Genomic DNA, 23,519 nt, shown 5'->3' on the forward strand with positions numbered 1-23,519 from the left:
AGGAATCACACAGAATCTCCAAAAGATGAATCTAAAGAGACCCACACCAAGACACATTATAATCCAAGTGTCCACAGTTAAAGATAAAGAGAGATTCTTAAAGGAGCAAGAGAAAACAATTATTTATGTACAAGTAAACCTCAATAAGACTATTAGCTGATTTTTCAGCAGAAGATTTACAGGCCAGAAATAGTGGCACAATATATTCAAAATGCTGAAAGAAAAACAAGGACAACCAATAATAATCTCCCTGGCAAAATTATCACTCAGAATTGAAGGAAGCATAAAGAATTTTCCAGGAAAGCAAGAGTAAAAGGAGTTCATCAACAACAAACTGGCCTTCCAAGAAATGTGAAAGGAACTTCTTTAAACATAAAAGAAAAGGCCATAGCTAAAAAACAAAACAAAAATTAATAATAAAAAAATCTCAGTGGTAGAGGTGAATACATAGTAAAGGTAGTGCTTCAACCATCAACACAGCTAGTATGAAGGTTGAAAGACAACAGTAAAATCATCTAGAACTACAATAATTGGTCAAAGGACACAAAATACTTACATGTAAAATATGACATCAAAAACAAAAAAATAGGGGAAGAGTAAAAATGTAGTGCTTTTGGAACATGCCGAACCAAAACAACTTAAGGTAGAATGGACATTCAGGATATTACATATGAACTTTGTGATAACCACAGCCCAAATACTTATAACAGATACACAAAAATTAAAGAGAAAGAAATACAAACATAACACTAAGGAATGTCACCAAATCCCATGAGAAGAGAGTAAGAGAGAAAGAAACAGAAAATCAAACAAACAACAACAACAAAAAAACTACAAAAGCAACCATAAAATGGTTGAAAAAGAAAATAATCATAAAATGGTAAGAAGTACATATCTATCAAGGGTTACCTTAAATGTAAATAGATTAAATCAAAAGATATAGGGTGGCTAAGCAGACAAAAAACAAAAACAAAAACAAGACTTCTATATATGCTATGATAGATTCACTTCAGATCTAAAGACAGACAAACTAAAAGTGAAGGGATGGAAAAATCTATTCCTTGCAAATAGAAACAAAAAGAAGGCTGTCGTAGCAATACTTATATCAGACAAAATAGACTTTAAAAGAAAGGATGTAACAAGAGACAGAATGGGGCATTACATTATGATAAAGGGTTCAATCCAACAAAGGGATATAACACTTGTAAATATCTATGTGCCCAACATAGGAACTCCTAAATACATAAAAGAAATGTTACTAGACAAGGGAGAAATTCATGGTAATACAGCAATAGTAGGGGACTTGAACACTCCAAACAATAGAATGATCATCTAGGGAGAAAATCAGTAAGGAAACATTGGCCTTGAACAACACAGTAGACCAAATGGACTTAATGTGTACACAACACTCCATCCGAAAGCAGAAGAATACCCATTCTTTTTAAGAACACATAGAACATTTTTCAGGATACACCACATGTTGGGCTACAAAACAAGTCTCGGTAAGTTAAAAAAGACTAAAATCACATCAAGCATCTTTTCTGACCACAATGGCATGAAACTAGAAACCAATTACAAAAAGAAAAGTGGACAAAACACAAACATGTGAAAACTGAACGACACCATTATAAACCAGTAAGTCAGTGAAGTAATCAAAGAAACAAAGAAAAATCCTTGAGATAAATGAAAATGGAAACAAAGAGTCCAAAATCTATGGGATGCAGAAAACACAGTTTTAGAAGAGAGGTGAATAGTGATACAGGCCTACCTCAAGAAACAAGAAAAAAAAATCTAATCTTATACTAAAAGAAAAGAAAAAAAGAACAAAGATCAGGGTTAGTAGAAGAAAGGGAATAATAAAGAGCAAAAATAAATAAGATAGAGACCACAAAAACAATAGAAATAATGAAACTAAGAGTAGTTCTTTGCAAACATAAACAAAATTGGTAAATCTTTAGCTATGAAGAAAAAAAAAAGAGGCCCAAATAAATAAAATCAGAAATGAAAAAAAAAGTTACAACTTATGCCACAGAAAAAAAAGTTACAACTTATGCCACAGAAATACAAAGGATCATTTAAAAACTAATTATGTACCAACAAATGGGAAGAAATGGATAAATTCCCAGAAATACGTGATCTTCTAAGACTGACTCAAGAGAAAATTGGAAATATGAGTAGACCAATTATTAGCAATAAAATTCAATCAATAATAATAATAAATTTAAAAAACTCCCCAAAGAAGAAAAGCCCAGGACCAGATGGCCTCCATGCCAAATTCTACCAAAAAAAAAAAAAAAAAAAAATTTTTTTTTTTAAAGATCTTATTTATTTAACAAAGAAAGAGACTCCAAGAGAGGGAACACAAGCAGGGCGAATGGGAGAGGGAGAACCAGGCTTCCTGCCGAGCAGGAAGCCCGATGTGGGGATCAATCCCAGTACCTTAGCCAAAGGCAGATGCTAAAGGACTGAGCCACCCAGGCGCCCCTGTACAAATATTTAAAGAGGAGTTAATACCTATTCTCAAACTATACCAAAAATTAAAGAAGGAATGCTCCAAACTCATTCTATATTCTCAGTGTTACTCTGATGCCAAAATTAGACAAAGATAAAATAATACAGTTACAGGTCAATATCCCAAATGAACATAGAGGCAAAAATCCTCAACAGAGTATTAGCAAACTGAATTTAAAAATACATTAAAAGGATCATATATTGTGATCAAGTAGGACTTATTCCAGGGATGAAAGGATGGTTCATTATCTACAAATAAATCAATGTAGTACCACATTAGCAACAGCCAAAAAAGAAAGAAAAAAAAATCAAATAATCATATCAATAGATGCATAAAAAACATTTGATAAAATTCCACATCTACTTATGATAACAACTCTCAAAAAATGAGTATACAGAGAATATGTGTCAATGCAATAAAGGCCATATATAACAAACCCATGGCTAATATCATACTTAATGGTGAAAAATTGAGGGTTTTTTCCTTTCAGACTAGGAACTACACAAGGATGCCCAGTCTTGGCACTTGATTTCTATTCACTATTGGAAATCCTAGCCACAGCAATCAGATGAGAAAAATAAATCAAAGATATCCAAATTGGAAAAGAAGTAAAACTGTCATTATTTGCAGATAATGTACTTTCTCTAGAAAAAAACATTATAGACACCACTGAAAAACTATTAAAACTAGTGAATTCAGTAAGGTTGCCAGACATGAAAGTAATATACATAAATATGTTTCACTTCTATACACTAATAATAAACTATCAGAAAGAGAAATTAAAGGAAAAAACCCATTTACAACTGCATCAAAAAATACCTAGGAATAAATTTAACAAAGAAGTTTAAAGAACTGTACTCTGAAAATAATACATTGATAAAAGAAATTGAAGATGACCCAAGTAAGTGGACGTATATACCATGTTTGTGATTTAAATAATTAATGTTGTTAAAACGTCTATAATACCCAAAGCACTTACAGATTCAGTGCAATCCCTATCAAAATTCCAATGGTATTTTTTACAGACTAGAGCAAATGATCCTGAAAATTGTATGGAATCACAAAAGACCCGAAATAGCTAAAGGACATTGAGAAATAAGAACAAAGCTGTAGGTATCACTATTCCTGATTTCTAACTATACTACAAACTATAGTAATCAAGCCCACACACAAAAAGACACAAAGATCAACAGAACAGAACAGAAAGTCTGGAAATAAACCCATGTTTGCTATATGATGAAGAAGGCAAGAATATCCAATGAAGAAAGATAGTTTCTTCAATAAAGGTGTTAGAAAAACTGGACAGTTACAAGCAAAAGAATAAAACTGGATTACTTTCTTATACCACACACAAAAATAAACTGAAAATATATTAGACTTAAATGTAAGACTTGAAACCATAAAATTCCTAGAAGAAATCATATACATGAGCTCTTGGGCATCTTAGCTATACGTGTGTGTGTATGTGTGTGTCTATACATATATACATATGTGTGTGTATATATGTTATATATATTTATATGTACGTGTGTATATATATTTTTATATATATTTTATATTATATATATTATATATATTTTGTATATATTTGTATTTTTGTGTGTGTGGATCCATCTCCTCAAGCAAGGGCAACAAAAGCAAAAATAAACACCTGGGACTACACCATACTAAAAACATTTTGCACAACAAAGAAAACCATCAACAAAACAAAAGGTAACATACTGAATGGAAAAAATATTTACAAATGATATGACGCATAAGCAGTCAATGTCTGAAACATAAAAAAATTCAGCAAACTCTATGTAAACATATCCATTTAAAAATTAGGCAGAAGACCTTAATAGATACTGCTGTAAAGAAGACATACAAATGGCCAACAGACACACCAAAAGATGCTCAAGTTCACTTATCATCAGTGATATGCAAACCAAAAGCACAAGATATTGCTTCACAGTTGAAAGAATGACTATATAAAAAACAAAACAAGAAATAACAAGTATTGTTGAAGATGTGAAGAAGGGAATCCTCATGCACTGTTGGTGGAAATTCAAAATTGTGCAGCCATATGGAAAAATTTATGGTGGTTCCTCAAAAAATTAAAAACAGAAATATCATATGATCCAGTAATTCCACTTCTGGGAATTCACCTAAGAAAATGAAAACAGTAATTCAAAAAGACATATATAGCATTATATATTCATTACACCATTGGTTATAGTAGCCAAGATATGGAAACAATCTAAGTGTCCATCTTACAATAGATGAAAGGATAAAGCTGTGGTACAGATATACAATGGAATATTACTCAACCATAAAAAAGAATGCATTCTTGCCATTTGTGACAACCTGAGTAGAGCTAGAGGATATTACACTAAGTGAAATAAGTCAGTGAAAGATGCATATGATTTCACTTACGTATGGAATCTAAAACAAACAAACAAAACAAAACAAAAACCCATGCAAAACAGAAACAGATTCACTGATACAGAGAGAAAACAGGTGGTTGCTAGGGGCTAGGAGAGCAAAGGGATGGGTAAAATAGAGTAAGGGGAATTAAAGATACAAACTTTCAGTTATGAAATAAATAAGGCATGGAGATACAATGGATAGTATAGGAAATTGATATTATAATAATTTTGTATGGTGACAGATAGTAGCTAGATGTATGGTGGTGATCAGTTTATAATGTTTGTAAATGCTGAATGATTATGTTGTACTCCTGAAACTAAAATAATATTTTATGCTAACTACATTTCAATTTAAAAAGAGGCATACTGGTTTTATTGTTGTTTCTTTTTTGAAAGAGTGTGTCTTTGGGGCACCAGGGTGGTTCACTGGGTTAAAGCCTCTGCCTTCAGCTCAGGTCATGATCCCAGGCTCCTGGGATCAAACCCTGCATCAGGTTCTCTGCTCAGCGGGGAGCCTGCTTCCCCTCCTCTCTCTCTGCCTGCCTCTCTGCCTACTTGTGATCTCTGTCTGTTAAATAAATAAAATCTTAAAAAAAGAAAAAAAGAAAGAATTGTCTTTTATTAGATTAAGATAGTTCCATTCTATTCTTAACTTCTAAGAGATTGTTATAATAAATTGATATTGTATTTTATTAAATTATTGTTCTGTGCCTAGTGTAATGACTGTAGGGATTTTCTCTTCCATTCCTTGAATGTGGTGAATTGTATTCATTGCTTTTAAAATGTTAAACTAGTTTTATATTTCAGAAATAAATACCCTTTGGTCATGTTATATTATTCTTCTTATAAACGACTGGATTCTATTGGCTAATATTTTATTTTATTTTACTTTTAAAATATATTTTCAGAGAGAAATTGTTATTTAATTGTATGTCATATTCTCAATAGGTTTGAGTAGTTGAGGATAATTGGTACATTTTTGCCTAACTTTTAAATGTACTGACAAAAATAATGTCTTGCTATGTTTTATATTTTTGGATCTTTAGTGATGTCCTTTTCTGGCAATGGTAATTTGTGATATCTGCTTTTCCTTTTTTCCTCCATTTTTAATTTTTATCATGTTTTTCAAAAACAAACTTTTGGCTGTGTAATTTTTTCTATTTTAAAATTTATTTTGTTCCAGGTCTTATTGATCATTTTTTCCTTTTACTTTCTTTTGACTGAATTTGTTTTTTAAATTAGTCTTACACTATTGATTTTATACCTTCCTCCCTTTTTGTCTCTATAGAATTAGAAGATACACACTTTCTTCTATTTCCTATTTTGGCTGCAATCCACAAGTTTCAACATGCCATATTTCACTATCACCTAGTTCAAAATATTTCGTAATTTATACTAATTTCTTTTGTACTCAGGTTTTAGAGAGTTCTGCTTAATTTGGGTATCTGGTCATTTTCTAGTTACCTTCTTGGAGTTGATATCTGGCTTAATTCCACAGTGGTCCAACACTATACAGTATATATTTCATTCTTTTAAAATACATTAGACCTGCGAAGAGTCTGTTTTGGTAAATGCACCATGTGCATGTGATAATAACCTGTGTTTTGTCACTGGTGGTCATCAGTTGTAGATAGAGATGTGTGTGTGTGTGTGTGTGTGTGTAAATAATTCCCATGGAAAACTGTGGAACCTGTATGTGACCAGATACAGATAGATAAATATCTTTAAGTGTATTATTCATGTTTTGAAACTTCTATTTTTTTTTTTAAAGATTTTATGTATTTATTTAACACAGAGAGAGAGATCACAAGTAGGCAGAGCAGCTGGCAGAGAGACGGGGGGAAGCAGGCTCCTCGCGGTGCAGAGACTCCCGATGCAGGGCTCGATCCCAGCACCCTGAGACCATGACCTGAGCTGATAGGCAGAGCCAAAGGCAGAGGCCTAACCCACTGAGCCATCCAGGTGCCCTGAAAATTCTATATTTTAACTGACTTTGTCTGTTTCTTGAGTTGCTGTAATCTCCAAGTAGAATTGCTGAGTTGATGATTTTTCCTTTTACTTCTGACAATTTTTGCTTTATATATTTTGTTTACATGTTATGACATACATTTATAACTGATGTTTTTTGAATTGCTCCTTCAATCATGAAATATTTCTCTCTCAAAATTGTTTTGTTATATTTCTTATTTTGAATTCTATTTTTTTAATATTAGTATAGCCATGAAAATTTGATCTCAATTATTGTTTTCATTCTTTTACTTAACCTGTCTAGATGCTTACGTTTTAGGTGAATCAATTATAAGTGATAGTTTGGGATTTACTATTTTATCTGTAGGATGATATTTGTCGACTAGAACCTTAATCTGTTTATGTTTAATGATTACACTTACTTTTCTGATAAATAACAATTTTTAAAATGTCATCTTGCTTCCCCATCCCTCCTAAATTTCCTGCCCTCTCTTTATTTTTTGCAATCTCCTTTCCTTTCTCCTTTCCTTAGATATGTTCGTTGTACTCTCCCTTCACCCTATTGTTTTATTGGTGCATAGTACTTACGGGGTTACACTGTAAATTATAACACCCACCCATTACATATTAGAGGATTTTTAAATTGAGTATTTTACACTTTCTAAACAATTCAAGGATCTTATACCATATTAACTCCATTTACTGCTCTTCTACCTTTTTATGCTACTGTTGTCTTGTATTTTAATTCTATGTATATTTTCTTCTACAGATTTTTTATTTTAAATAGTTGATGTATTTTTAAGTGTCCTTTTTTGCTTATCTATTCTAATGCTTTTTATGATCTAATGCATTCCTGCATTTTTATCTTCAGTCATTTTCCTTCTACCTGAAGCCTGGTTTATATATTTTGGTGAAGGTCTATTGGAAATGGGTTCTTTTAGCTTCTCAGTTATATAAATATACTTATTGCACCTTGTTTTAGAAGGATATTTTTGATGCTTATAGAATTCGAAGTTGTTAGCTGTTTTCTTTCAGCGCTTAAAGCATATTGTAGTGTACTCTGGTTTCAGTCCCTCCAACTGAACAATCATCCATGAGTATTATTACAGCTCCTTTGAAGGTAAAGTGTCTTACCTTCCTTGACTCCAATAAATGGGAAGATTTTTTTTATGCTTTTCTGGTTTTAAGCAACTTTGTATGATGTAATGACCAGTAGTTTTCCTTGCATTTGAATATCCTGCCTAGGATTTATAGAAATTCCTCAGCTATAGCTCCATGTTTTCCAACCATTTTGCAAAATACACATCTACTATCTTATTAAACATTGCTCGTACTACTCCTTCTCTCTTTTCCTTCTCTGGGACTCAATTCTTTGCATATTAGACCTTTACAATTTATCCCATATGTCCCTTGTGTGTTTCTCTCTTCTATATTTCTTTCTTCCAGTTCTTTTATCCACTCTTCTGCTATGTATAATCTGCTATTAAGCCCATTTATTACTAATTTATATAGTAATAATTTATATAGACCATTTAATACTAATTTATTCTTAATTTCATCCCTTTTCATTTCTGTAGTTTTTATTTTATTCTTCTTATAGATCCTATTTTTCTGTGGAAGTTTTCTCACATTTTGAAGTTTAGATCAAAGTCTATATCTGGTAAGTTAATATCTATTTTCTCTTGAATCTTATTCATTTGGTCCTATTGCCTAGCAGTCTTTAATTTTTTTTTGTTGAATATTATACATGGTCTATGGAAAAAAAAAGGAAACTTTGGTCATTTCCTCCAGAGAAAAATCTAAATTTTTCCTTATATTTGCAGGGAGAGAGTCATAAAGTAGACAAGGCTGAGTTTTAGGCTGGGCTATTTCTAGCTCTTATTTCTAGGGCAGAGCGCTCGGGGATCTCACCTGAAAGTCTGGGAAGTCTTGTTTCTTCGGAAATCTTCACTAACTTTTATCTCCCTAGCATTGTGAGGATGCTCAAGTCTCTACTTAAATTTTAATTTCTCAGTGCCTTCTTTCTATACCTGCTGATTTCTGCCTCAGTCCCAATACCTGAGCAGATAAAGAATGAGAAAATACCTCAGGGAGAAAACTGTGTGCAAGGAAGAATGCTTACTTTTCTGTGGTTTGCATTTCTCTGGGAGTTTGGTCCTACAGGTCCAAACAACCTTCCTAGTCCTAAACACCAACGTTTAATTCTCTACCCCATGGACATTGCTATAAGCTGGGTTACTATTCTCTGTTCGGTCACAATGACATTGTAAAAATGTCATTGCAAATTAGCAAATTCGTAGGAGCAGGGAGGACAGGACAAAGGGGGAAAAAAAAACCGGCAGCAAATACAGGATTCACTTCAATGCATTTCTCTTTTCTCAGGGACAGTAGTTTCTCACTTCCTGGTTGCCTTGATTGCTCTCTGATGCTGTTTAATTTTATTCAGCTTTTATGCCGGTGTTCAGTGGTCATGTCAGTCTGATTTTAGTAGTGTAGTTAGTTTAGACAGAGTCAAAGCAGAGGTCTCTGGCTAATGGCATCGTTTTTTTACTTCCCTATTCCAAGTCAGTATCACCAGCTGCTTAGGCACATATAATTCATCTGCAATTCTTCCCTATTTCTTTCATCTTCATATGTCTTAGCTGACAAATGATGTAAACTCTATCTTTGAAATCTCTCTCCCACACATACTCATCCTATATGTTCTTACTATAATCACACCAATGTATATAGATTTTAACTTGTCCCAGTAACCCACAGTATCTTATAAACTTCTACGGGAAAGTCATAAAGGGAAGTTCTAATCTCATCGTTACATTATTCACTATCTTCCAAATCTCTTTCCTGTTGCCCAGTCATTGCCTCTCCCGATGCCCACAAGACCTCGTGATTATGGCACAAGCTTCAAAGCATTTACTTATAATAATCTAGTTCAAAACTACTTTTTCTACCTACTCATTTTGTAAACATACTATAATGACATTTCCCATGGACAATAGCCCATATATTCCTACTCGCTTAATAATGCCCTTAATTTTCCTTTCAATCTAAATGCTTTTCTTGCCATCAACTGACCTACTTTTCAAAACCTACATCAATGTTACCCCATCCATAAAGATTATGTAGATTCCTCCAAATAGGGGTAATATCTCTCTTCTTTGAGAACCCATTGCACTTTGCTTGTCCTCTTTGAATTAGTACTTATTTAATTGTGCCTTGGTTTATCATGATTTTTATACTTATCAGTCTCTCATCAAGTACAAGCTTCTTTCAGGGCGAGGTCTTTATCTTATTCACTACTGTCCTACAGCACTTGGCTCAGTGCCTGGTGTGCAGAAGACCCTCCTCAACAGAGTTAAATAGAATTCTGGAAAGTATCAGATGCAGAGTATTACAAGTCTGTATACTTAGAAATGTATCTGATACAGGTATGTTTATGAAAAATGTTACCTGTTTATTTAGAACTTCTATTTTAGAAATACTAATACCTAAGGTATTTCTTTGAATTAAAGACAAAATCTGATTCTAAAGCTCAGTATACAAATACCCTCATTTTCCCAATAAAATCTGAGTTTGAACACTTTCACAGAAGATAACCTTATCGTGGAAGCCATATCCTGTTTTGCATTTCTTTTTCTTTGAGTTGAATATCTGAGGAAGGCATAGTTGAAAAATGAAAACAATTCAATTAAATATGGTCCCAAAGAAACACAAATCATTTAATATTAATTTTATAATAGAAATGTCTGCATTCAAGCAAAGACTATGAAAAGAGATTTTTAAGACAGCATAATTCAGGTATAATTTTTACAGGACTATGAATTGAGAACTTGGGGGTGAAAATCACCACTTACAAAGAGTATTCAGGAACGGCATCCTTGAAGGCAGGAAGCTCCCGCACATACTCATTATAAAACCATTTCACTTTGAAATGCAAATTCATATAATCGGTGCTCTTGCATAACCGCTGCTTCTCATGTTCTGTAATAGATAAAATCGAACATTTAATGAAGTTTGGTTTGCCAACAATGCTGCTGTATTCCAATCTACTGTTAATAGTAGTATTTTAAAAAGGAAGACAATCATATATTTGAGGTAAAAGCAAAGGGAACTGTCAAAGACAGACTTGAAATTTTACAAAATCCAAAAGTACCACAGATGCCATGTAGAATAGATCAACTAGTAATGAGTAGTAACTTGAATGTTCTAATGTGCCTTCATGAAAAAGGTGAGAATTCTGATGTCTAGAGTGGTAACACACCAAAAATTTTCTGTTTGTTTGCAAGCTTTGACTACTTTAAGCTTATTGCAAACAAAATTCCAGAAAGAATTAAAACTCTAAGCATGGATAAAACATGAATCAAACTAAGATTATTTTGTACCCTGTGGCTTTTTTTGACATTTCTTTAGCAGGATTTCCTAATATGTGACATTTTCTTCTCTCTAGCTTAGAAAGTGTAGCTTAAAACCGTTTTTTTGTTTTTTGTTTTGTTTTGTTTTAATCTAATCTGGATATATAGTACTGGGAAACAGAGACAAGTAATAATACTACTGAACATGTTTATCTCTGCTCCTCGCCTACCCCCAATATTAATATCTTTGCCAATTCCAGCCATAAGTATAGACATAAGCAAACCCCAAATATCCCAGACTATATTGACATTTAAGTGTCCTCTAAGAAGTTCTGGTTGAGGTCTATGGATCTTTTTTTAAGCCAAGGGCTTTGATTTATGGTAGAAACATCCTTTACTTTACATTCCAGACTGAAAATACCAATTGAAGCAATTGAATTGTTACAAACAAATTGAGGACATCCTTGCTTTCCAAAACCTCACTATAGAGGGACTTCAATCCCAATGATAAACACAAGAGGGAACACAGCCCCAAATCAAACATTTTCAAAATATCTAAACAATGATTAACCTAAGACAACTTGTAGAAAAGAGAGAAACACATATATATACACAGAAACAAGAATAAATAATACTTGTAGACTAAACTCAGGAACAAAATTATAAGCGAGGTGATATTTCGCTTCAACTCCCTCCAAATTTATTCCCTTCATTCTTTCTTTTAACGTGAGTTCTCTCCTATCCCTCTCCTCACATGAATAGTATCCCTCCACATCTTAAGGGTAAGACATTTATTTGATATACTTGTAGGTAAGGATTTAATTCAATACTAACTTGAAACCTAGACAGGAGAAGACCCTTGCCCTAAGACCCATACACCAAAAGGGCTCTACTCATCACAAATAGAAACTCAAAAATTAAATAGATTGTGGATTCCTCTATCACTTGGGATCTCACACTTGGTGTGGGCAGAGTAAGCCAGAACCCAAAACATCTGCTCTTGTGACTAACACCACCTGTTCTTATAATTAATACCTTGTAAACCCCACAGAAACACCTTTGGACCATCTTTTGTTTTATATCCTGAAAAAAAAAAAAGGTGACTGACTATGTCCAGTTTATAGACTGCCATTGCTGATGACAGAAATAGATACTGCTTTGGAGTACAGGGAGGAATTCAAGCTATGGATGCATTTAAGTAAGAGAAAGGGTGAACTAACTCACCAGGTCATTTCATAACAAAATATTATTTTAAAGTTTTAATAAGCCCCCATTTTCATTGGTTTCAATTTATGCATTGGAGGGCACTCATGAATCAATGCAACAGGCAAAACAGGTGCACTTGCTGGCTGGGGAATATTTTGAATACTAAATGATTCATATTACTCTCAAAGTTATGTGTAGTTCTAGATGTAATATACATGAAGCCTCAAACTCCTTGCCTATCAGTTATCTACTGAATTCCAGACTTATCAATAGTTTTATTTTTGAAATTTAGATTTATGAGTTCTAATGCAATGATTTTTGTTTATTCAAATGATTTACCTAAAAATGTATATGAGATGATAATTGCATTTTGTCCTCATCTTAATAAATATTTTTAAATATCTTAGAAGAAGGTAACTTTCTGCCAACCATATGTGAACCATATTGGAAAACACACATGGAAATAATTTTAAAATTTTGTATTTATAGTTTAAATTACATCTGTATTCAAATCATGTGAATTTTGAATACATTTTTTAATCCTTTAACTATTAAGAATGTGCATAAACTGTAAGTGGACCTCAGAAAAGAAAAAAAAAAAAGGCTGAAAAGAAATAGAAAAGAGTTCAGTGGCAAGGTATATTTAAATTTTTTAAGTCAGGAAAAAATTAAAGATGGCAGACATCATGTGACCTGATTTTGCAAGTGTTAGGGTGAGTCTGATGTAATGTGCTACCTGTTCCAAGAGTGTTTGTACATTAACAGAAACCTGGAGGTAAGGGTAACCCAGTTCCAGCTAATACCAAAAATGTTTATTGAGCATTTATCTTGCACTAAGTTACGTGGGAGGCACTGCAGATATAAAGATTGAGTATGCAGAGCTCAGGGAGGTTGACATTAAAACAGTACATTTAATACAACATGGCTAGTGTCATGATTTGCACAGGAGGATGCTGTTTCTTGGAGGAAATGAATTTAGCCCAAATTTTGTGTGTTAGATGAACAAGACAAATTATTTGTGAGCAGTGGTTCACTGCACAAAGATGAATTTTAGTCAAAGGACACATATTATATAAAATAAGACTTTTTACTTTAAGAAATACTATTTAAAATATGTGTTGCATTCATGACAATGTAAAACTATGTCTCCAGTGAAGACTCTGGGCTTTTCAACAGAATACACATTCTCCTCCAGTGCACATGGAACTTCCTCCAGAATAAATCACATACTAGGTCACAAATCAATTCTCAACCAAAACCCAAAGACTGGGATTATTCCCTACATATATTCAGACCACAATGCTTTGAAACTTGAACTCAATCACAAGAGGAAATTTGGAAGGAACTCAAACACATGGAATTTGTTAAAGAGCATCCTACTAATGAATGAATGGGTTAATCAGGAAATTAAAGAATTTAAAAAATTCACGGAAACTAATGAAAATGAAAACACAACTGTTCAAAATCTTTGGAACACAGCAAAGTCAGTCCTGAAGGAAATAAATTGCAATATAAGCCTCTCTCAAAAAATGAAAAAAAAGCTCAAATACACAAGCTAACCTTACCCGTAAAGGAGCTGGAGAAAGAACAGCAAATAAAGCCTAAATCCAGCAGAAGAGAAACAATAAACATCAGAGCAGAAATCAATGAAATAGAAACCAAAAGAACAGTAGAACAAATCAATGAAACTAAGAGCTGGTTCTTTGAAAGAATTAATAAGATTGATTAACCCCCTGGCCAGACTTATCAAAAAGAAAAGAGAAAGGACCCGTGGGGCACCTGCGTGATTCCATCATTATGCACCTGCCTTTGGCTCAGTTTATGATCCCAGGGTCCTGGGATCGAGCCCCACATTGGGCTCCCTGCTCAGCAGTAAGTCTGCTTCTCCCTTTCCCATTTCCCCCTGCTTGTGTTCTCTCTCTCACTGTGTCTCTCTCTGTCAATAAAATAATAAAAAGGAGAGGGAGAGAGAGAGAGAGAGAAGGGATCCAAATTAATAAAATCATGAATGAAAGAAAAGATATCATGACCAGCACCAAGGAAATAAAAACAATTTTAAGAGTATATTATAACAACAATATGCCAAAAAATAAGGCAATCTAGAAGGAATGAATGCATTCATAGAAACTTACAAACTACCAAAACTGAAACAGGAAGAAATAGTAAATCTGAATAGACCCATAACCAGCAAGGAAAGTGAAGCAATTATCAAAAACCTGCCAAAAAACAAGAGCTCAGTGCCAGATGGCTTCCCAGGGAGATTCTACCAAACATTTGAAGAAGAAATAATACCTATTCTAATGAAACTGTTTCAAAAAATAGATATGGGAAGAAAACTTCCAAACTCTTTCTATGAGGCCAGCATTACCTTGATCCCAAAACCAGACAGAGAACCCAGCAAAAAGGAGAATTACAGACCAATATCCTTGGTGAACATGGATGTCAAAATACTCACCAAGATACCAGCCAATAGGATCCAACAGTACATTAAAAGAATGATTCATCATGATCAAGTGGGATTTATTCCTGGGATACAAGAGTGGTTTGACATTACAAATCAAACATGAGATGGGAAATTAATAAAAGAAAAGAACAAGATCCATATGATCCTCTCAATTGATGGAGAAAAAGCATATGACAAAATACAGCATCAGTTCTTGATTAAAACACTCCAAAGAGTAGGGGTAGAGAGAACATACCTCAATATCATAAAAGCCATATATTAAAAGCTTACAGTGAATATCATTCTCAATGGGGAAAATCATGCCAGGAACATGACAGGGATGTCCACTCTCACCGCTGTTGCTCAACATAGTACTATACTAGAAGTCCTAGCCTCAGCAATCAGACAATAAAAAGAAATAAATGGCATTCAAATTAGCAAAGAAGAAATCAAACTCTCATCCTTCACAGATGATATGATGCTTTCTGCATTTCTATATACTAACAAGGAGACAGAAGAAAGAGAAATTAAGGAATTGATCCCATTTATAATTGCACCAAAAAACACAAGATACCTAGGAATAAACCTAACCAAAGGTGTAAAGGATCTGTACTCTAAAAACTACAGAGGACTTATGAACAAAAACTGAGGAAGACACAAAGAGATGAAATAACATTCAATGCTCATGGATGGAAGAATAAATATTTTTAAAATGTTTATGCTACCGAGAGCAATCTACACATTCAATGCAATCCCTATCAAAATGCCATCAACATTTTTCAAAGAGCTGTAACAAATAATTCTAAAATTCATATGGAATCACAAAAGAACCCAAATAGCCAGAGGGATGTTGAAAAAGAAAGCCAATGCATGTGGTATCACAATGCCTGACTTCAAACTATTTTAAAAAGCTGTGATCATCAAGACAGCATGGTACAAACATACAAGCAGACACACAGATCAATGAATAGGATAGAGATCCTAGAAATGGACCCTCAACTCTAGCTCAACTCATCTTTCACAAAGCAGGAATGAATACCCAATGGAAAAAAAGAAGTCTCTCCAATTAATGGTGCTGGGAAAATTGGATAGCCACATGCAGATGATTGAAACTCAACCATTCTCTTACATCACACACAAAGATAAACTCAAAATAGATGAAAGACCTAAATGTGAGAATCCATCAAAATCCTAGAGGAGAACATAGGCAGCAGACTCTTTGACCTCAGCTGCAATAACTTCTTTCAAGACATGTTTCCAAAGGCAAGGGAAACAAAAGCAAAAATGAACTACTGGGGGGGGGGGGCCTGGGTGGCTCAGTGGGTTAAGGCCTCTGCCTTCGGCTCAGGTCATGATCTCAGGGTCCTGGGATCAAGCCCCGCATTGGGCTCTCTGCTCAGCGGGGAGCCTCCTTCCTCTTCTCTGTCTCTGCCTGCCTCTCTGCCTCCTTGTGATCTCTCTTTCTGTCAAATAAATGAATAAAATATTTAAAAAAAAATGAACTACTGGAACTCCATCAAGATACAAAGCTTCTGCGCAAAGGAAAGAGTCAACAAATCTAAGAAAGCAACCTACAGAATGAGAGATGATATTTGCTAATGACATAATAGACAAAAGGCTAGTATCCAAGATCTATAAAGAACTTATCAAACTCAACACCCAAACATAAATAATCCAGTCAAGAAATGGGCAGAAGACATGAACAGACATTTCTCCAAAGAAGACATACAGATGGCCAACAGACACATGAAAAAAGGCTCAACATCACTCAGCATCAGGGAAATACAAATCAAAACCACAATGAGATACCACCTTACACCAGTCAGAATAGCAAAAATTAACAAAGCAGGAAACAACAAATGCTGGCAAGGATGTGGAGAAAGAGGAACCCTCTTACACTGTTGGTGGGAATCTAAGCTTGTACAGCCACTCTGGAAAACAATATGGAGGTTCCTCAAGATGTTAAAAATAGAGATATTCTATGACTCAGCAATTGTACTATTAGGTATTTACCACAAAGATACAGATATAGTGAAATGAAGGAGCACCTGCACCCCAATGTTCATGGCAGCGATGTCCACAATAGCCAATCTGTGGAAGGAGCTGGAATGTCCTTTGACAGTTGAATGGCTAAATAAGATGTGTTTTGTGTGTATGTGTGTGTGTGTATAAGTGGAATATTAGCCATCCAAAATGATGAATACTTACCAAATACATCAACATGGATGGAACTGGAGGGTACTATGATAAGCAAAATAAGTCAATCGGAAAAAGACAATTATCACATGGTTTCACTCATATGTGGAATATAAGAAACAGTGTAGAGAATCCTAAGGAAGAGAATAAAAACTGAATGGGAAGAAATGGGCAAACTGAATGGGAAGAAATCAGAGATGGAGACCAACCATGACTCTTAATTATCTAAAACAAGCCCAGGGCTACTGGATGTGAGTTGGGGGGAGGGATAACTGCATGATGTGTATTAAGGACTGCATGGGATGTGATGAGCTCTGGGAGTTATATGCAACTGGTGAGTTGTTGAACACTCTATCTGAAACTAATGATGTACTAAGTGTTGGCTAATTGAATTTAAAAAAAAAAAAAAAGACTTTTATCTTTTTTTTCTTTCCCTCTACTCCTGTTTTCACATGTTTTGGTAGTGAGTTTGAGTGAACCTTAAGTTTATGTTGTACCATGAAGGGAAAAAGTTTACCAATCTTTGCTCCTTACATTGAAGTCATCTCTCTACTTCAGAAAGCAGGTAAAAGCCAGCTGTGGGCAGTGTCCCAGTCAGTGTTTCAGGTAAACCTTTCATTTTATTTGCAAAATCCATGTGCACGTCACTTCCCCGTGATTACAAAAGTGTTTCCTCCCAAGTTAGATACTCTGCTCAGACACACGGATCATCTTAAACTCATTCTCTTTGACTCTGCAAGCTTCCTGCATGCCTACACCCCCTCATTCCTGGTGTTCCCACAGTGCAGAAAGAATCACCTCTATGTCTAATTTTCTGTAGCCACACAGTAGCCAGAATCCTCCTCTTCCTTCTTCCCCAACGCCCAAGTCTTTCCATTGTGGATCAGTATGGGAGAGGAGACAGGAAAGATGCCCATTATCCTTTGGCAAAATGAAATCTGGTATTGCTCTAATCCAGAGACCTCTGATTCTAGTTCCTAAGAATATTCCTGATAGGAAAGCTCAAACTATCAGGGTTTTACCAGCTTCTTTGCAGAAAATAAACTTAGAAGATTACTATTAGTTTCATTGTGATAGAATTGCTTTCACACCCATATGAATGTGTTTCCATCCCCTGAAGTTACGTATTTCTCATGCACTATCAACTGATATTTACTGCTATGTGTGGACAAAAACAGGAGACCAGTCCCATCTGTTTTCATATTCTGCCAATTCAACAAGAATAATTGACATCTTTACATGCATTATGCACTTCAGCTGATACAGGAAGAGGTTTCCGGTTTATTGAGTTGGTTGGTGATGTAGGTTTGATCTTGAGGAAAATCCAAACAAAAGGCTATGCAACTATATAATAAAGCCCACCTGTGATGTTTGTTTTTAAGTTACAAATATTAATTATAATCTAAACTTTTTTTAGCAGTGATTTGTAATGATCATAAACCTCACTATTTGTGGTGGATTTAGCTAATTGGTTACCAAGCCATGCCCTTTTCATCCCAGGCACACAACCAGGTGCCACATGTCCCAACCTTTATTGCAATAGCCTCACCTTATGACTAAATTTTGTGCTAAAGCAATGTATGTCATTTCCAGTCTAGCCCTAAAATACCTACTGTGAAATAATTCTCCTTTCTTTCATTTGCTGCTCAGATGCAGAAGATCCAGTCAAGGATTTTAAGGCTCTAGGGGAATCATGGAGCCACTAGAGGGTAGAAGTCTGGGTTCCTGAGCCAATTCTCAGGAGAAAATTGCCCAATCAGAAACACCTGCTTTGATTTATGCAAGTAAGAAATAAAAAACTGATACTTTGTGAAATTGAGTTAAGCTACATGGATTATATTCAGTAGCATCACTAAAAGGTTTTCAAAGATTGAGACCCACTTGCTAATTAACCTCCAAACTACTCTGCTTTCTAAACTCCTGCTTCATTCATATATATATATATATATATATTCAGGTTATCCCCTTGCTTTGTGGAACTATGTCAGCAAAACTACCTCTCACAGACCCCACTATGAGTTGACCCACCATGACAATCATATAATCATACTTATAAAGTTTATATTAAGAAAATGATAAATAGGTTCTGAGAGAGGAAAAATCATAGAAGTAAAATACATAGACTTTGTGGATAGACTAATACCACTTTTTATTTTTCTGTCAGCTTTACTTCATACTTGTGGGCTCTCAGCTTTATTTTGAATAGTTATTATTACCACTTAAATGATTCTATAAAAAGTGAACTGTTATTGCTCCAAAATCTATGCCTGTTTTTTTTGTGTATTTATATATTCCTCCCATAATGTGTAATTATATATGAGACATTTCAAATAAACTACAATTACATCTTAACTACCACCTACCAAATATCAATGTTAAGAGATTATATCAAATTCAAAAACTATTCTTCAAATTATCTTTAATTCTACTCAAATTATCCTCGACTTAGTGGTAGACCACATTGACAAAGGTGCATTTATCTCATACAATATAAATGACTCTTAGAATTTATTTAGCCATCCGTCCTCCTACATTTTTAATTTTGGCAACAAAGATTTAACCAGCTCATTACATTTACAAAGTAAACATTTAATTAGTTTTCCAAACTGCAGTGCAATAATTTTGTACAAAATTTAATCTTTGAATTTCAATGATAAATATGAATATTTTACTACCAGTATAAAAATGCTTTGCTAAATCTGTACAAAGAAAAAGCTTGGCAGAGTGCCTGGGCAGCTCAGTCAGTGAAGCATCCGACTCTTGATCTCAGAGTCATGAGTTCAAGCCCCACACTGGGCTCCATACTGGGCTCCACACTGGGCCCCACACTGGGCATGGAGCCTACTTTAAAAAAAAAAAAAAAAAAAAACTTGGAAATTTGGAAATATATGACTCTTCTCCTTTAGATGGTATTTACTAGCCCTTACTTGAAAAGAATGTATTTTTTTTCTGAAAGTTATTGATTATGCATGAGATTTTATGTATAAGACAGAAATGTACAATTTGTATTAGTTTATAGGATGGGGCAGTATATGCTCAACCTATTCTCATGCCAAAAGCAAATGTGCTGCCATCAACCATCACAGTGTTATTTTCTAGTTCTTAATTTGAGACAAAATTTTATTGAATAAAAGCTGTGTTGTCCTGTAGTTGGTAGTGTGCATTTTTTTAGAACTATCCTAAACATCTCTCCGAATGTGTGACACTCTGCTTTAAGAGGGGATGATATCAGGCGTGCTTAGTCATTAAGCATCTGCCTTTGGCTCAGGTTAGGATCCAAGGGTCCTGGCGTTGAGCCCTGAATCAGGTTCCTTGCTCAGTGAGCAGCCTTCTTCTCCCTCTCCCTCTGCCTGCTGCTTCCCCTCCTTATGCTTGCTTTCTCTGTGTCAAATAAACAAATAAAATCTTTAAAAACAAAAAAGAGGTGATGATATGGAAGCTATGGAAGTAATTTCAAATAATAAACCAGTGTTAGGGGCCCAATGACATGATGTTTTGTGATATACTGTGCTCAGAAATCTAACACCACATCATCAGAACCTTTGGTTCTAAAAATAAATATGTATCAAACTTCTATGTATCATAGATACATATAAACATCAAAAATCAGGACACCTGGGTGGCTCAGTTGGTTAAGCAGCTGCCTTCAGCTCAGGTCATGATCCCAGCATGCTGAGATCGAGTCCCACATCAGGCTCCTTGCTCGGCAGGGAGCCTGCTTCTCCCTCTGTCTCTTCCTGCCATTCTGTCTACCTGTGCTTGCTCTCTCTCCCTCTCTCTCTCTGATAAATAAATAAAATTTTTATTAAAAAATCAAAGATCACCATAAGTTCACATTAATAACCAATGGATAAGGATAATGTCCTCCTTTTTATGCCAAGCCATGTAATTAGAAATTTAAAAAAAGAAAAAGAAAATACAAGTTATAGTTTTCTACTTTAAAGCAGCTCTATAAAGGTCTTTTAATATCAGCACATCTTTGGGTTAAGAAATCATCTAAAATTCTGGCTACCAAAATAAGCTATGGTATTATGAAGCTATAAAGCTTGGACTAATAAAATAAAAATGAAAAAATATATATATAACATGTTAGCAAAAAAGTAATTTGGACCAATGTGAAGCTTCCAGGGAGGAAAATCAGCTAACAAGAGAAGAGAGATTATGCACAACAGTAAATTCTTGTAATCGACTTTCTTAGATTCAATGACTATATCGGAACAAATATAAATTTTTGCAGGGTAAGAGAAAATACTGGTTTTTTTCATGACACATTTCTGATAACCCAGCCTTAGAAAACACTAGGAAAACAAAAAGCCAATAAAACCAGTAAAATGTTGCCTTACTCCATGAACTGCAATCAATACTAGGAGCAATCTTACCATTGGGAGCAGAAGCTAACAGTCCTATCCATAAATGCAACCAATCTCTTGGCAGAATCCCAGAATGAATCTAGGCCCTCTGGGTTCATTAAACCAGGAATGATGTAGACTCAGACATACTTCATAAACACACTCTTTGCCACATCTGGTTAGAGTTTAGACATAGATCAACCCACGTACCTAGAATAGGACACGTTCTTTCTAGTGGGACCCAAACCTCCTGAACTTGTATCAATGTCATCCAAATTTGAAATTCCTCTATTTCAGGATAAAACATTCATTCACAAATGAGCTGTGCAATTCGATCACCTTCTTTTACTTTAAAATTTCTTTGCCAAATTTAAATAGCACAACCTCAACACCAATTTCTACATCTGTGAAGTGTTTTGTAACCAACTCAGAATGTGGAGCTACTCTTCCATAACACCTAGAAGGATGAACATACCATTTCATGACCTTGGAAAATCAGGAAGCAGTATGAAGGCAAGACCACATAATCTGATGGTAGTGAACTAGAGATGGGTAGTTGTAAGAAAAAAAAAAAAATGGAATGAGATGAGAAAAAGTATTCAAAATCAGAGATGGCCAAAAGGCTGGAACATAATGATAAAATTTTGGGGACCCCAAAAAGCTATTGGAGTTGAAAAGTTGTGGAGCAAGGGCATAATAAAAGGAACAAAAACAAGCTTTATTTATATCATATTTTTACCTAGTCCCAGCAAGAAATTTAGTATAGCGTGTTTCCATGAGAGTTAGAGCTGAGATCTGAAATGTAGTTTTCATTTATTTATTATCTACTATGAAGCAGCTACTATTCCACATACTGAGAGTATAGCAATGAAAACAGTGTTTCTGCCATCTTGAAATTTATAATATAGTGAGGAAAGACAGACAATAAAAAATATTCCATATAATTTGAAGTATCATGGTCTGTAAAAAAATAATGCAAGGCAAGGGAACACATGAGCTGAGAGTGCCTCTTTCAATAAGGTGCTCAGGGAAGACAGCTAATGAGGTGACATGCCAACAGACCTGAATGAAGTCAGAGAGCAAACCAGGAATCTATTTCCTGAAAGAACATTTCAGGCAGAAACACGCAACAAAGAGTGTGGTTGGCAGGTTCAATGAGAGGCAAGGAAGCTAGTGTGACTACAGCAGAGTGACTGAGTGAGAATGGTGAGAGCTGATTTTAGAGAAAAACCAAGGCCAGCTCACATAGGTTCTTATACTTGACGATAAGGACCTCTTCTCTGAATATTCTTTTATACTGATTGTTTCAACCATGTAAATGTATGGTTTAAAATATACAACTAGAGATAGTAAAGAGCAGAATAGAAAATTTAGGAAAACAAATCAGTACTTTGAAGAATAATTTAACAAAATCTTCCAGAATTCAGGGATAATTCTTCAAGTAGAAAATTAGGGAATGAATGATTGACATGGAAATCTAGACCACTTCTAATACTAGAGACCCAACATAATAGAAAAAAAGTCAAACAAATGGAACAGAATAATAAAAGTCACAGTTAAAGAAAACTATCTTGCAGTGGGAAAGGGAGAAAGGAAAGCGAGTAAAATTTAAGGAATTTTCCACTACTGAAAAGATACTCACATCTAAGATTAGTGAATATTAGTGAATAGACACCTTTGCCAAAATGTAAGAAGGACAAAGTAAATTTGAAAAAACCTTACAGGCTTCCAAACAGAAAAACAAACATATACAATTAAACAGGCTGTCTCTTCCATTCAGTAGAAGCTATGTGATAACAACATCTATAGAGTCATGAGAAGAAAACCTGTTAGGACTAAATATTCAATCTTATTTCTGACAGGGAGGCAAAGCACATACAGCTAAACTGTCTGGTTCCATTAATAAACATACATAGATGTGGAGGGACTGGTTCCTTCTTTCCCAACAACATGAGGATAAATACATTTTATCATGAATCATTATCTTCTGTTATAGAAATTAAATCTCTTTATTGAACGCAAGGAGTTCCTATTTAAAGCCTCTCTCTCAGCTTAGACTTATACCAGATTCAGAAGTCTAATTAA

At 34.5% G+C, this 23,519-nt stretch overlaps 1 protein-coding gene across 1 annotated transcript in view; it reads right to left on the reverse strand.

Annotated features, from left to right (window-relative positions):
- Window positions 1–23,519, reverse strand: part of UNC13C (unc-13 homolog C) — a 616,040-nt gene that overhangs the window by 125,108 nt on the left and 467,413 nt on the right. Inside the window, exon 21 of the mRNA XM_082733851.1 lies at window positions 10,743–10,869. Coding sequence (XP_082589977.1) covers window positions 10,743–10,869 — 127 coding nt within the window. The remainder of the gene's footprint in view (window positions 1–10,742; window positions 10,870–23,519) is intronic.

Source organism: Mustela nivalis (assembly GCF_964662115.1).
Source record: "Mustela nivalis genome assembly, chromosome: 6".
NCBI lineage: Eukaryota > Metazoa > Chordata > Mammalia > Carnivora > Mustelidae > Mustela > Mustela nivalis.